Source organism: Mustela putorius, unplaced genomic scaffold (assembly GCF_011764305.1).
Source record: "Mustela putorius furo isolate JIRA1106 unplaced genomic scaffold, ASM1176430v1.1 tig00000275_pilon_pilon_pilon, whole genome shotgun sequence".
Classification (NCBI taxonomy): domain Eukaryota; kingdom Metazoa; phylum Chordata; class Mammalia; order Carnivora; family Mustelidae; genus Mustela; species Mustela putorius.
This window is the reverse complement of record NW_025421341.1, coordinates 23,445,591-23,461,513: the sequence shown is the minus strand read 5'-3', so window position 1 is coordinate 23,461,513 and position 15,923 is coordinate 23,445,591. Positions and strand designations below refer to the sequence as shown.

Here is a 15,923-nt window from a genome sequence, read left to right as displayed (position 1 = left end):
TGACAGACCACAAGACAGGGAACACAAGCAGGAGCAGTGACGGAGGGAGAAGCAGGCTTCCTGCTGAGCAGGAAGTGCGATGTGGGGCTCGATCCCAGAACCCTGGGATCATGACCGGAGCCGAAGGTAAACCAACTGAGCCACCCTGGTGCCCCTTAAATATTACTTTTGAACCAAAATACATTCTGGGAGTTTAAAAATATTTTTAAAATAAAAAGTAACAGAACCTCGATACCATCCCTGACCCCTTCTGCCCGTTCTTATCTTCATTCCCACCATCAATTTATTTGTCTCTCTGGAATTCATTTATACTAATAGAAGCTAACAAGAGTATATCCCAACCTGCCTTATTTCTACAGAAAAAGTGGCAGAGTGCCATTATGGACAGTTTTAGGGAGTGAATCTTTCTCTCCACTGCCTCAGGCCACCACTGCCAGCAAGCCCAAGGCTGGAGAGCCAATCAATAAGCACTTGTTAGGGGAGGAAAAGGCCAGACTGAAGGGACAAGTCGATCTCTGGGGCCAGTCCGCGGTGTGAGAAGCAAGTGCTTGCGGACGGACATCTGTGCACAGGCATCAGTAGTAAGGTGGTCCCGTCCGCTCGGTGTGGCAGGTGTCGGAAACAGGCGCATCCTGGTGCCTGAGGAGGCGCCAGACACCTCCAGGGGCAGCAGTGGCCTCACCCTTGGCAGCTTCCTTGGTGGCCAATACCAGCACCTGTCTCGTGGGTCGCCAAAGACACAGCACCCCCAGGATGAAGGGGGCAGAGGACTTTGCTGCTCTGTTAAAACAAAGTCCCATGCAGAGAATTTAAGCACAAAGAAACGGGAGGATACTCCTCTTCGGTTGCTCCGGCCTCACACCCACTTGGTGGATCAACCTAGAAACCCTGCAGATGACTCTGCCCCATCCGGCCCATGACCTGCCAGGACTTCTGGGGAAGCGCTTGTAAATGGGCCGGACCCATCTGAAAGGGAGCTCTGGGCCAGGGGCTGGAGAAGGGCTCTCTCGGGGCCAGTCCTGGCTAGCCTCCAGACAGCGCAAAAATGCTGTTGGGGAAGGGGGTGTGCACACCGCCAAGAAAGTGAACTCATATTTTTGGGAAGTTTTAATTTGCTTCAGTTAGAAATTCAGGCCAGCTCTGAGCAAACAGAAGTAGGTGAACTTGTTTTCCGAACCTCTGCCCTGTCCTTTCTGAGCCCCTCCACCTCCGTGCGGGCCTGTCACCGAGGGCCGGCCACCCATTTCCCGCCTGGCCGGTTCCAAGACGCACACTGCTTCAACCAGACCAGGGTCCTGCTGCGGGAGGGGAAGAGAGAAAGAGAGACCATCTGGTTCCACGACGTGGGAGAAGCTTTGTCTCTGGGGCCTCAGCACCAGCCTTCCTGGTCTGGGTCATTTCCATACTCAGGGCTCTTTCCTTAAACTCTTTCCTTAAGCTCTAGGTCTTGTGACCAAAACACTGTAACAAACACCTGGGGAAATGAGAGGCTTTAAACAACGCACGGGCCCTAAGAAGGGCTCACTGAGCCATAGCTATTGGGTCATTACTGTCCTCGTTACCTAGAGGTGTGCCTCTATAAATCTTCCAGGGAGCTTTCAGGGCTGCCCTCACCGTCCCCTCTCAGCAGTCCTGGCCCAGAGAAGGTAGTTGCTCTCCTGGGAGTGGTTGATGAGCCTCCTGCCCTGACATATGCTCTAATGGGCTCTGCAGTAGGACCTGTGTCCTATTAATCTCTGTCAACTGAAGGGATAAATAAACTCACCCATTTCGTATACTTATGAATATGTAACGAACATGTTTCAAGACAGGAACAATGCTGACCCGCAGAGAAGGCAGCCATGGGGGCTCCTAGGCGGTCCAGTCGGTTAAGCGTCTGATTTCTTGCTCAGGTCATGTTCAGGGTCCTGGGATTGAGCCCCACAGCGGGCTCCCCACTTAGCATGGAGTCTGCATGTCCCTCTCCTTCTGCCCCTCCCCCAAGTCATGCACTCATTCTTTCTCTCAAATAAAATCAAAAGGAAGGCCTGAAAGGGGGGGGAGGGAGAGAGGGAGGGAGGGAGGGAGGGTAAGCAGAACTAAGGAGTGAGCTCTAACCAACATCGAAGGCTTCTACCTCCTAGGGTCCCACATTTCCTTCCCCTCCTCAGGGCCCAGGGGCTTCTCCACTGTACTTTTGCTCTTGCAGGGCAGGAGGCTGAGTGTCCTCCGGTGCACTGATTAGTTCCCCAACAATTCCGTCTTCTGGGGCCCCAGCGTTTGCACAGGGCTGGCTGGGTCAAGGGTGGAATTGGGCCCCAGGAACCCAACCCAGTCTTCTCTAGCCTACAAAACACCCCAACCCCAGGCTCCACCTTGGACTTCCCCAAAACAGCGTTCAGTGAGGCCTGACCAAGTTTTCAGAGCACATCCCTCCCCATGAACCCGAAGTCAAAGGCCTTCTAGCGGGGGAGAAAGGAGCAACCCCCAGTCCACCATAAAGAAACCATACCCTCTCCTGCTCTCTAGGTCCACACCTTCCAGACCCTCCTATGTTGACCTTGCAATGGTAATAGACAGAAATCTCAGAGATTGGGCAGTCCTCTAAACTCAGGTATGCAAAAATGACCTTTTTCTTGGTAACTTTATCTTTGTAACGGAGCCCTCATTTCCAACCAACAGAGAAGTTGATCCAATATCATTTAAGTCAACTCAGCTTCATCGGTGATTTCAATTCCATCCATTCCAGTCTAACTTGCTCACATCCCCATTTGGGGGCTGGGCTTACACCATCCTCCTGCTGCGTTCCTGCAACAACCGGCTGGCAAGCTCTCTGCCTGCTCTCCCCTGACTTCCCTGCACCCCAGTCACCCACAGGATCCTCTGGACCCCCTCCTTTCTCCATTCAGGAGAAATCTGGCAACTAACCTGCCAAGTGCCTCCAAAATGCTGCCTCCATATGCTCTGGTGGCGTAGGGAGCACCTGACAGGTCGCTGTCCTCTGTAATTCCCAACACGGAGCTAAGCCCAGGGCCCCTCCACCCTGAGAGCCGCAGTGTAAAGGGGAATTGTTCCTACACTGCTCCTAATGCCCTTCTCTAAAAACTCTCCCCTCTCTCCCATTGCAGAGCTCTTAGTATCCTTCTGTGGTCCCTTTCAAACCTCTTCCTACTGCTTGGCTCTCCAACTTAACGCCTGAAGGTTGGCATCTTTTTCTCTACAGTTCAGCAAGAAGGGGTGAAAATCACCCATGAATGAATATGTAACCTAAGATCTCACTGCTTCAGATATGTACAGTCCACCCGGCTTGCCCGTCCTGGACAAGTGGAGGATTGTGCAGGGCTGAGTGGGCCAGGCTCCCTCTCTGTGAGTGGGGCTGGGCCTAGAGAGCAGAGGGGAGGCAGGAAGGCTCCGTGGTTTGTAGACTGCCCTGGCTGTGAAGTCACATGAGCCTGGACACAGCAGGGCTCCTCCCTTCACTGATGTGACCTTGAACGCGTTGTTTAACTCCTCTATGCCTATTTCCTGTAACAAGATGTCACCCTTTCCCAGGATCCCCCATAAGTAGCAGAGACCATCACTAGGCACCGGGCTCAGCGGCCTCCGTATTAAGTGCTCAGTAGAGAAGAGCCTCTCCAAAACCACCCAGCAGACTCGAACAGAGCCCACCCTCCGCATACAAGGGTGGCCTGACGAGCCTCCAAGGCTCCTTGCCCAAGCCTTCCTCTCAGGGCCTCTCTACACAAACATGTGGACACTACTCCTGCTACATTCATTTTCAAGAGCAAAAATGAAACCCCAAGTCAGGCCAGCTCACGTCAGAGTGGGGATTTATGCAGTTAGGACCCTTTCTGTGGCGCATTATTTGATTTAATTAGCCTAGGCCAACAAAAGAGAGAGAAGGAAAAGAAACAGGAGGGGGGGTCTCCTTGAGTTCATATAACCCGAAGTCCCAGGGGCACCTGCCTGCAGGCACAGCTGGATCCAAGAACTCCAAGCACACCTCCAGGACCTGGCCTGTGTGCCCCGATCTCGGCTCTGCCTCTCCCTGCATGGCTCCGCTCTCAGAAGGCTGGCAGCTCTGGGCTCACCCTCTCAGCACCCCTCACAGGGAAAGTATACCTCTCTCTTGGGTGCTCCAGCAACCAAACTGAGTCACGTGACAACCCCTGAATGGATCACTGTGGCAACAGCGACAGAGGTGACAGCATGGGGTCTACCCGACCAGGCCTCTGGGATGCACGAGGCAGGGCTGAGAGGAGGCGACTACTCCCTCCACAGCCCCAAGTCCACATACCTACTCCGCAGACTGCCCCCCATACTGAGCGCCCACTGCCAGCGGCAGAGATCCTCACTAGGGCCCCGCTGGAATGAGAAAGCGAGAACCCAGCTGGCCCAGCCGTTTGTTCCGCAGTGATTCCCACGTCAGGTCCCCGTAACAGGCATGGCTGGCTGAGGCCTGGCGCCCACGGTTCAGGGATCCCACTTGCTCCCATCGCCTGGGGCAGAGGGGGCTCACGGGCTCACGGGACTGACAAGGCTTGGGCTATCCACTGAGGGAGAGCGGTGGATAGGGCGGTTTCTGTGAGAAGCGGAGAAGAGCAGACCACCTGAGTGACACACGGAAACACTCCCCATGGCATCTGGAAGGGAAACCATTTTATTGGTACCTGAGAAAAAGTGCAGGAGAAACATTCCTACTGCCCATGTAGCCTGTCCCCTTGGGCTAGACCAGGCCAGGCCAGGCGACTTCTCTCACCGCGTCTTGAGCCGTGGGCCATCTGGGGCCTCACTGACAAGCGCCCACGGCTGGAGAAGTTGGCAGCCAGACTCGGGACAGAGAGCTTCAGCAGCCATGGCTCCAAGGCCGGGGCGGGCTTGGCAGGGAAGCTTCACCGATCGAGATCCAGAGTCTCTTGGGTCACTGTCCGGAGTCCGATGGAAAACAGCTCCTCCCAGGGCTCCCGGATCCAGGCCAGCAGGGCCGTCAGCTGCTCTGGACACACAACACGAAGGGCCCAAAAACTCTCCAGCCGGGACACCTGGAGAGCAAGTGGTAGTGAGCGGAGACTCATGGAGGATCTGCCGCCCCTCCCTGCCTTAAGGCCTGCCTCCTGCCCCAGGCCTGTGTCTTCCACAGAAGACTCAGACTTCGGGCTTTTTAAACAGAACACTTACTGAAGGCCCCCACACAGAGGCTTCCATGTGTACTGTCTTGTTTCTTTAATTCACCCTGTTTTCCAGAACATAAGGTCTGGACTCAACTCCAAGAAACCAGTTGGGAGTTTGATTCCTGGATCGACCACTTGTGACCCAGACAAACTGGTTAATGCCCCCAAGCCTCAGTTTCCCCATCTGTAACAGGCCTAACGACAGAACCTCATCCCACAGAGTCTGGGAAGAGCAAAGGGCTGGCACCTGGGGCCCCTTCACACGTGAACACCAAGCAGCAGCCGATGCGTTACTGAAGGCCTCCCGCTAACACAAGCTGGGCTCCAGGTCCTCGGGCTTCCACTGCCCACAGCAGCTGCCCTCTCTGCCTGCTGCTCCTCCAAACCCAGCGAACCCCCCAGCTACTCACCCCACTTCTTCGTGTGCCCTCCACCACAACTGCCCATCGCAATTCCACCCCAGCCCCTGCCTCTCCCTCTCTCATATGTGCGCACACACCTCATCGTAGAAGATCAGCCGCAGGTCCCCTGGGGCACTGCGATAGAGCAGCACAGAGCTCAAGCTGCTGAGGGGCCACTGCTCCCTGACACGCACAGAGGGGCCCGGACCCAAGGGCAGGGATGTCTCAGAGGCTTCACCAGATGCTGCTGGAAGAGCGGGCTCCACCAGGGAGCCTGCAAGGTCTTCTTCTAACAAGTACAGGGTGGACAGAGTCATCAACAGGGACACTGGGCAGGTGGCAGGGCCTGGAGGGAAAGAGACAGGGTGAGACCCAGAGTGGAAAGCCACAGAGGAGCCCAGATCCCAGGGCGGCCTCCTGGTGTCCCTCGAGAGGGATGAACCACATCATGCCAAGGTGGTCACGGAGCAGCCCCTGGAGGCCAGCTCTCCTTTTTGTCCAACTCCTGGCATCTCTAGACTCCAAAACCCCTGAGGCCAAAGACAGAAGGAACCTGCCCCACACCCAGCCCACCAGGAAAATCCGTGTGCTCCTCTAACAGGATGAGCAGACCCAGCCCATCTGCTCCACCTCACAGAAAGCCTAACCTCAAAGCAAAGGTCTCTGAGGGCTCAGGAAACCTGTCACCCCACTCAGAGAGGCCAGAAGACCGAGGCTGTCATTTGGGTGTGCCTGTGAAAGAAGTCCAGATTCCAGAAACTGAAAATACTACAAGGGCACAGAGGCACAATGCGGGCCCCTATCCAGGGGCCTGAGGTAAGACAGAAGACAGAAGCCTCACCTTCCACCAGGAACACCCGAAGGTAGAAGAACAGGGGAGGCTCCGAGGAAGGGTCTCTCTCCAGCAACGGCCTGAGGAGAAGTAGTGGTCAGTCCAGGGGTAGGAAATACTGAGAGGAGCAGGGGGGACGAACCCAGGCTGGGTCAGGAGGCGTGAGCATGACCACAGGCAGGCCCAGAGGCTCAGGGCCCAACCCCAGTGGGTGCTTGTGGAGGGGGCCCCCGGCTCCTAGAGCGGCTCTCTGGGCACCAACCGTGACCTCAATCTCCTATCCACTCACCAGAGGCGGTGCTTCGGGGTCACCTCCTCCTCCGTGGCACGGACACTGCTCCTCCAGCTAGGGGGCAGAGCCTGTAAGACATCTGGACAGAGCCAGCCAGGGATAGGGAACCTCAGAGACTCCAGCTCTTCCATCCCAACCTCTCCACCTCTCGAGAACTTCCTGATTTCAACTTCTAGATTCCAGAAACCTCTATAGGGGATGAGTCCCGCTACCTGTCCATCTCCACCGTGGCCTTGAAACGTGGGCAGCTGTGACCCCTCGGCCCCCACTCGCCCTCCCCACCACTCCCTTCCCTCCCTCTTCCCTCTCTCACCAGTGAGTTCATCTAGAAAGGCCCGGCAACGCTTGGCATCTCGGGGCAGCAGGACACAGCTACCTGCCCCAGCAGCCCACTCCAGCCGCAGACTCTGTCCTGCCAGCCCCAGCTCGATGCCGCTCAGGTCGTGCAGGGGAACGGCCAGGGCTGGCTGCAGCCAGCTAGCTGGAGGCCCGCTGTAGGGAGGGAGGGTCAGAGCAGTGGCAAAGAGTGAGTGGCGGGACACCCAGCGGGAGCCCTGCCCCGTCCCTGGCGGCCCCACTTGCTCACCGTATCTCCCCAGTCACCTTCAACACATAGAGCCTGAGGTCAGACACCACCACAAGACACACAGACTCCCCAGCGTGGCCTGCCAACACCAGTGGCACCTAAGGGGAAGAGGAAGGCAATGAGAAAGAGGGGACAAAGGAGGCAGCTGCCAGGCTGAGCACAGAGTCACTACGGCCGACCCTCCCCACTACTCACACATCCAGCCTCGCCCGCCACCCCCCGGCGCCCTGGCCTGCAGGCGGGCTCAAGGGGTTTCCCTGCCTGGCATCGCACCCCCTCTGACCTGCCCTCCACACTCAGCCAGTCTCCTAGCAGGACTCGGGTAGAACAAAACCAACGGCTGCTCCCCTGCCTCCAGGGCTCCTGCGGCCCTTGGGATCAAGTCCAAGCTCCCTGGCAGACACTTGAGGCTACCTGGAAACAGACCCCTGCCTGCCCCTCAGGGTCCCTGCCCTCTCCCGATCCCACCCCCTGTCGCCCCAAAGGCAACAATTTTTCCCCACGAGCTGCCCCTCCTTTAGGACCCTGACACAGGTGCTGCTTCCTTTCCCCACATCACGCCCCCATCCCCCGAGAACTCATCCTTCAAGACCTGGATTGGATCTTAGATTGGCTTCCAGAGAAGCAGAGGCCCCATCACTCCAGCTGAATTTGATGCCTCAGCCTGATTCTAGCACTTTCCTAGCTCATGATCATCGGGTTTCTCACACCAAAATAGAAGACAGATGGCAAGACTGCTTTACTCTAAACCCTAGTGTCTTGCCAATGCCAGGTGCTCGCAGAGGGACCGATAACACCGGGTACTTGTAATAGTGACAGAAGGGCCCACGTGAGTCAGGTTGCGGGCTGGGCAGCTTCCAGACCCCGGAGCTCACTGATGCTAGCACACTCTACGAGGTAGGCATCGCCATCCCCGAAGCAGAGTGCCAAAGACAGGTCACTGTCCAGGACCGTGTCCACAGCCACACTGCAAGTGACTGCGGGAGCTGAAACTGGGCACCTGACCCAGAGCTTTCAGAGCCCCTGTGCAGACACCGTCGGCTGCGGGGGACACAGCAGCGCCCCCTCACTGGCCAGAGGAGGAACGCAGGGCAGCGCCGGGCTGGCACAGACCTTGAGGCAGCACTGGAACTCCTCCTGGGCATCGGCGAACACCTCAACATCTAGGAAGAGCCGGAGTCGGTGGTCCACAGAGCGGAGGCCATGGCGCTCAGGGGCTGGGGGCAAGCAGGGGGCCATCAGCCTTCCCAGGCTACCACCGCGCTCTCCCGCCTCCCTAAACCACCTTGGTCCTGTTTTCCCGCTACTCACGGGGACTGAGGCTCCAACTGTGGCGCTCCCCGGAGACCGGCGCTTGCGACGGGGTCCCGTCAGCCCTGCTGCTGTGGTCACTGTGGTCAGGAGAGTCACAGACAGGGCTGGCCGTCTGCAAGGTAGCTGGTGATCGTTCGTCTTGTCTGTGCTCCCTGTCACTGGTTCCCAGGGACCGAGCCAGGAGAACCACATGATCACTACCACAGTTTGGACACACGGCAGGGGATTCTGGAAGGATGAGCACAGTCCCTGTGTAGCCCATACCCAGAACCACAATCCCCCACTCTGTCATGTTTCCCACCCGCTCTTGGACTCACCTTGGCCGACATCCCCAGTTTCCTAGGCTCCCCACCATTCCCAACAGGCCCCTTCCACTTCCTGGGCAGGCCAGTTCACCAATCGCTCTCCATCCCAGTGAGGGAGGAGCAAACCCAGACCCAGGGCCCACAGTCACCTTAAACTATACCCCCTTCTTATTTTAGGCTTTCCCAGAGAGGACCAAACTCAGCCAGATCCTGCTCTGGCCCCCTTCCACAGCCTCAGGCTATCATGTGCTCTGAAGCTCCACCAGCCTCGTCTAAAAGCCCCAAATCAACAGATCAGGAAGGCAAGGGTGCCAGGTATGGGTCCAATTCCAGGATCCATCACTTAACGGCTGTCATCTAAGCAATCTCAAGTCACCTAAGCTCTCTGAGTCTGGTTCCTCCTCTATAATAGGGAGTGCAGACAGTGCCTGTCCTATAGGGTCGTCAGGATGGGTGATGGGATCAGGTAAAGAATCCAGGTCAGGGGGGTGCCTGAGTGGCTCAGTGGGTTAAGCCTCTGCCTTCGGCTCAGGTCATGATCCCAGGGTCCTGGGATCAAGCCCCACATCGGGCTCTCTGCTCAGCGGGGAGCCTGCTTCCTCCTCTCTCTCTGCCTGCCTCTCTGCCTACTTGTCATCTCTGTCTGTCAAATAAATAAATAAAATTAAGAAGAAAAAAAAAAAAAAGAATCCAAGTCAGGGATCGGCAGTGAGAGAGGAAACATTCTCTGAGCAGCTGTCGTGGGCATACACTGGACCCTCTGACAGTGGAATCAATACTCCCTTGAGGTGCGTGGGTGGGAGGCTCAGTGTTTAAACCTCTGCCTTCAGCTCAGGTCATGATCCCAGGGTCCTGGGATGAGGCCCTTGCCTGGCTCCACACTCAGCAGGGAGTCTAGCTGTCCCTGTCCCTCTGTTCCTTTCCCCACTCATGAGACTGCTGCACTCTCTCAAATAAGTAAACTCTTAAAAAAAAAAAAAAAAAGAATTGGGTGCCTGGGCAGCTAACCATCTGCCTGCAGCTCATGTCACGATTCCACCGTCCTGGGACAGACAGAGTCAGCGGGGATGCGGCTTCTCCCTCTGCCTGCCGCTCCCCAGGCTTGTGTTCTCTCTCTCTTAAGATAAAACAAGAATCCTGACACACCCTGTCCAAGACTGTGCAGCTGAGGCTGGAGCAGCAGCAGCTGCCATTTAAACAGAACCTCTGATTTGTGCCTGACACTGTACCTGGTATCTTCCTGTGACATTTAAATCTAACAGCACAGAGGATGAGTTCATGCTCTTCTTGCTCCAGATAAGGTAACCAAGGCTCAAATAAAAGGAGAACATAGCATTTAGCAATATCCAATTTAATGACCCACCGAAGGGACCCCGGGGGCCATACAACGCTGCACAGCACAAAAAGGTCTCAAAGAGGATGAGGCTATTTCCACTGCACACATTATGATTCTGGACTTCTGGGGAGGTTCAGGGTGGGGGACAGTGAAGGGTCCATTTTCTCAATAAATTTTAAACTCCTGTTCCAGCTGCTGCCAGGAAGACAAAGTGGCTAATAAAAGTCATGCATTTTGGGTTGCCTGGGTGGCTCAATCAGTTAAACATCTGCCTACAGCTCAAGTCATGATCCCAGGGTCCTGGGATTGGGTTCCGCATTGGGCTCCCTGCTTGGCAGAGAGAGAGCCTGCTTCTCCCTCTCCCTCTGCCTGCCACTCCCCCTGCTTATGCTCTCTCTCCCCCTCTCTGTATCTATCTATGGGTTGATTGATTGACAGATACATATTTTTTAAAAAGTTATGCATTTCAACACAAATGCTATCAAGGATATCTCTTTTCCTCTTAAAATCCTTAAAGAAAAAAAAATTTTAAGATTTTTTAAAATCTGTAAAAAAAATTCTGACTGATCTGCAGTGGAAAAAATACAGAACAGGGTGTGAAGAGATCCCATGAGGCACCACTTGATCTCAAGTAGCTCATAAGGTCAGTCAAGGCAGGACAACCTCAGCCAACTCACAAAGCACCTTACGCAACAGCCAACCATGCTCAGAGGACAGCACTACACCCAATACTGCAGTGAGGGTTAAGCAGCTTTTATGGAGTTTCCAAGTATTAGCCAAAAAAGCAGAAAAAGCCTGCAAGTTATGAAAAAATAATGAGTATGTTTCAAGAATTACAGAAATTGTATTTCCTGACTTTTAAAGAGAAAAAAAAGAGGATCTAATTTCTTCTTTTGCTCCTTGTCTTTTTTTTGGGGGGGGGGGGCGGTAAATGTACCAGACAGTTTTATTTTCCTTCCAGACAGAAGAGCTGGTCCCCACCTCTTCCTTCCCTGGGTTCCCGCTTTATATTCCCTCCCTCAAAGCCAACATCTCTGAAATGGTGGGAGTCTCATGCGCAGGAAGGTCAAGGGCAAGATGTGTACCTGTCTTTTGGAACAGAGGCCTCCAGCCTTCCTCACTGTCTAACAACCTGGGCTCCTCTGGCTTGAACTCATGGCCACAGCGCAGACACTGGAGTCTGCCCCCCAGCAGGTCTCTCACTTCCCCAAGCTCACGCTGAGCCGCGGTGGCTGCTGGGGTCAGCACAGCAAGCAGCTCCTGAAACAGGGTGGGCCAGAAGCAGCTGTGAGCAGTGGACCCTGGCCCTCCGCCTTTCAGCCCCCCCCCCCCAGCCCAGTCCCCTGAGCCTCACTCTAGGCCCTGTTACCTGGAGAGCTGCATGGGCATCGGGCTCTAGCACCACATAGCGACGCAGCTGCCGGTCACGGCAAATGTAGGAGAAACGCAGAGCAAGGACAGGGGCCCTGGGGAGCGGATCTGAGCCCTGTGCACAAAGTGGGGAACCGGGTAAAAAAAAAAAGGAGGGAGGGAAAAAATGTTCATCACTAGCCATCAGGGAAATTGAAATCAAAAACCACGTTAAGATACCACCTTACACCAATTAGAATGGCAAAAATTAACAAGGCAGGAAAAAACAAATGTTGGAGAGGATGTGGAGAAAGGGGAACCCTCTTACACTGTCGGTGGGAATGCAAGTTGGTGTAGCCACTTTGGAAAACAGTGTGGAGATTCCTCAAAAAATTAAAAATAGAGCTTCCCTATGACCCAGCAATTGCACTACTGGGCATTTACCCCAAAAATACAGATGTAGTGAAAAGAAGGGCCATATGCAGCCCAGTGTTCACAGCAGAAACATTGACAATGGCCAAACTGTGGAAAGAGCTGAGATGCCCTTCAACGGATGAATGGATAAAGAAGATATGGTCCATATATACAATGGAGTATTACGCAACCCTCAGAAAGGATGAATACCCAACTTTTATATCAACATGGACAGGACTGGAAGAGATTATGCTGAGTGAAATAAGTCAAGCAGAGAGGGTCAATTATCGTATGGTTTCACTTACTTGTGGAGCATAAGGAATAACACGGAGGACACTGGGAGAAGTAAAGGAAAAGTAAATTGGGGGAAATCAGAGGGGGAGATGAACCAAGAGAGACTGTGGACTCCGAGAAACAAACCGAGGGTTTTTGAGGGGGTGGGGGCTGGGTCAGCCTGGTGGCAGGTATGAAGGAGGCCACGGACTGCACGGAGCCCTGGGTGTGGTGCATAAACAATGAACCCTGGAACACTGCGTCAAAAACTAATGAGGGGGGCACCTGGGTGGCTCAGTGGGTTAAGCCTCTGCCTTCGGCTCAGGTCATGATCCCAGGGTCCTGGGATTGAGCCCCACATCGGGCTTTCTGCTCTGCAGGTAGCCTGCTTCCTCCTCTCTCTCTGCCTGCCTCTCTGCCTACTTGTGATCTCTGTCAGATAAATAAAGAAAAAATCTTTAAAAAAAAAAAAAAACTAATGAGGTACTGTATGGTGACTAACATAACACAGTCAAAATTCAAAAAAAAAAAAAAAAGAAGAGCAGAAATAAAAGAGTTTTTTTAAAAAAAAGGAGGGAGGAGATGAGAGAGATCTGGAAACCGCAGCTCTGGAAACGCTCTAGCTCACACCCACACTAGCTCAGCAGTCCCGCTCCTCAGCCTAGCCTTCCAAACTGTCTGGGACCTCGCCTTTGCCCCCCGCGGCTCCCCTGCTCTGCTCCAAGTGCCAGCCAGAGACTGTGGGAAACTCGCAACCCAGCGCCGGGCACCTAATAGCTGTCTGTCAAGGGGGCTCCAACGACAAGCCTAGCCCCACTTCCAGGACGCCCAGCACTGGTGCTCACCTCGAGTGCTGCCTCACTCTCGGGCTCCACCTCAGCTGCCTCTAGGCTCTGGAGCTCCAGCCGAGCCAGGGTCCGAGCAGCTTGGAGCTCCACCTCAAACAGGTGGCCGGAAGTGACCCGGAGAAAGCACTCCCTACCGCGCACGCCCTGGGGCCCCTCCAGGGGACACACCAACATGGGGCGACACAGTTCGGCTGAGGAGAGACCAGGAGAACAACCCTGTAAGAAGCAGAGAGGTATCCCCGACTCCACCCTCCTGTGGGGTGGCCCTCCATCCAGAAGGGGTCAGCCACCCCGAGTCCAGGTTTGCCCAGCTCTCCCAGACACACGCAGCAGCACGTGGCCCAGGCGCTGAATGAGCGCTCACTGCTCACCTTCCACTTCGCCCTCCTCCTGCTCCTCCTCTTCCTCCTCTCCTTCTTCCTCTTTTTCCTGCTCCTCCACCTCTTCTTCCTCCCGGGGCTCCGGCAGGAAACTGACTTCTGCCATTCCCTGCGGTGACTCCTCTGGGGGCGGAGGGCCAGGCACAGACCCTGGGCTCAGGGGCAGTGTGCTGAGGGCAGGAGTGCTGGGGGTAGCCAGAACAGGGGTACCGGAGGTCTCCAGGTGATTCCTATACTGCAGCCAGTCACAGCCAAACCGTTCCCGGAAGCTGTTCATGAGTTCGAGTTCCCGATGCTGCTGCACAAACCGCCCTGGGCCGGTGGTGGGGTGCACCGCTTAGCGAGCCTGCACCCTCACCACGACCCCCCAACGACCCCAGCCTCTTCTGCAACTGCTCCTTGGGGTGAAGTCAGAGGACGTGTGATGTGATGGGGGCTGGGGATCAGAGGGAGGCTCAAGGCTTCCCCTCAGCGGCACATCCCAAAGCGTGTCCTGTGCTCACGGGCAAGTCAGAAGCACACAGCATATGCTGGAAGTGCTGGAGGTCCTGAGATAGCCTGCAGGGAGGACGCCTGCTAACTCGGGTCAGCCCAGCCTTTCCCACGCAACCTTTTCAGCAAGTGACCTTCCTACATCCCATACAATTCAAGTTCCTGGAAAAACACTTTGGAAAATGCTGCCCAGGGTCTCTTTTTTCCTTAAACTAGAAAGAAGGAGGAAAGCCTAAGAGACCCTCTGCAATGCTCTGCTCCAGCTCAAACAGAATCCCTCCTACCCAGCAGACTGGGGCGGGAGCCTTAAGACAAGACTAGGGCAGGGCGCCTGGGTGGCTCTTTCCTTAAGTGTCTGCCTTCCACTCAGAACATGATCCTGGGGTCCTAGGATCGAACCCCCCACATTAAGCTCCCCACTCACCGGGAAGTCTGCTTTTCCCTCTCCTACTCCCACTCCCCCTGCTTGTGTTCCCTCTCTTGCTGTATCTCTCTCTGCCAAATAAATCAAATCTAAAAAAAAAAAAAAAGACAAGAGTAGGGCAAGGACAGCTGGGGCTGCCACTGACTTACCAGCCGGGGAGGGGTCCAGAGTCCGGGGCTCTGGGTCGGTATCACTGGGTTCCGAGATGCTTGCTCGCCTCACACGGACTCGGCTCTGAAGGCGGACGCAGGACAGATGGTCTAGAACTGGGCCCCCTGCCCCGCTGTCTCTGGCCCCATACCCAACTTTACTCAGAAAGCCCCACTCACAAGCAAGGATGAGGCCTTTCTATTCCCAGCCCATCCACAACCCAGAGCCCCCAAAAAGGGACCTGAGCCCAGGCAAAAGGCGGTCCAGGACACTGTTTACCTTAACCTTCCGGGGCAGATGCTGGGCTACCACACCCCCTGAGGAGATGCTGTCACTCAAGTCAGGGCCACCTGAGGTTTCAACAGTACTCCCCGCTGACCAGGGCACAGGTGGGGCAGAGGAGCCAAGCCCCGAAGAGGTAGAGGTCTGGCAAGCGACAACAGGAAGGAGAGCAGGGCTGGAGCCGGAGCTGCACCTCGGCCCACCAGGCTAGCTGAGGGAGGGGCCCTACTCTGTAGCTACCCGGAGAGACCCCCACCCTCACACCCCGTCATGTCCTCCCAAATCGGTCCTGGATGGCTTACTCCCGGTGCTCCCAGCACACTAACCTGCAAGTCAGTCAATGACAAGACTTTCCCATCAAGAAGGAACTGGGCAAAGATAAAAGGGAAGGGGCCGAGTCGGTGGCCGAGTACCTGCCCGCCCACCCAGGGGGGCCCTCCCTGCCCCACAGGGACCAGCGGGAGGGAGCTGCTGAACAAGCGGGGGTCCTGGGCTGTGGCCCCTCCCCCAGGGCTGGGGTTGGGGGGGGCGGAGGAGGGGACAGGGGGCAGGACAGGCAGGACAAGGAAGGCAGAGCGAACAGAAGACAGCTCACGCCGGCCGCAGCATCCCTGGCGCGGGGTGACAAGTACTGGGCAGTGGCCGCTCGATGCGCGGGGTGGAACCACAGAGGGTTCCCCTCCAGGTAGAGCTGAAGGGCAGAAGAGGAGACTGAGATGGGCCGTGAGGAAGGGCACTCACCAAATCAGCCTGGGAGGCAGGGAGAGGTCCCAAGCTGGCTCCCGGGTCCCAGAAGGTCCTGGAAGCGCTCAGGACGCACCTTGCGGAGCTCAGCCAGCAGCCACAGAGGCGTCAGCTCCCTGTGGCCTTCCAGAAGGTTGTACGCCACATCCAGGTGCCGCAAGCTCCTCAGCTGCTCCAGGCCTAGGGTGGTGGTGAGCAGGAAGGGCATGGGAGGGGGGCGGTGCTGATGGAGGGTAGAGCAGAAAGACCAGCCGGGGCACCTCAGACCTACCCGCAAGCCCACCGAGGCTCTGGAGGCATGAGGGTCCCAGGCTGAGTCTCACACTGCCCCTCTACCCCTTCACACTCAC

General features: G+C 55.9%; 1 protein-coding gene across 4 annotated transcripts in view; it reads right to left on the bottom strand.

Annotated features, from left to right (window-relative positions):
• Positions 1-1,092: 1,092 nt before the first annotated feature.
• Positions 1,093-15,923, bottom strand: part of LOC101689338 (serine/threonine kinase 11 interacting protein) — a 20,439-nt gene continuing 5,608 nt past the window's right edge. For 2 of the 4 annotated variants that reach the window (XM_004762884.3, XM_045078779.1), the window contains 17 exons: positions 15,650-15,753; positions 15,425-15,520; positions 15,156-15,197; positions 14,827-14,973; positions 14,547-14,631; positions 13,473-13,793; positions 13,099-13,292; positions 11,586-11,702; positions 11,302-11,476; positions 8,573-8,803; positions 8,375-8,478; positions 7,262-7,359; positions 6,989-7,167; positions 6,673-6,754; positions 6,393-6,463; positions 5,650-5,897; positions 4,624-5,021 (listed from right to left, as the gene is read on the bottom strand). In XM_004762884.3, coding sequence (XP_004762941.2) covers positions 4,872-5,021; positions 5,650-5,897; positions 6,393-6,463; positions 6,673-6,754; positions 6,989-7,167; positions 7,262-7,359; positions 8,375-8,478; positions 8,573-8,803; positions 11,302-11,476; positions 11,586-11,702; positions 13,099-13,292; positions 13,473-13,793; positions 14,547-14,631; positions 14,827-14,973; positions 15,156-15,197; positions 15,425-15,520; positions 15,650-15,753 — 2,444 coding nt within the window. In that variant the 3' untranslated portion in view covers positions 4,624-4,871. The other 2 variants (XR_001181184.2, XR_006606368.1) reach the window with 2 other exon arrangements.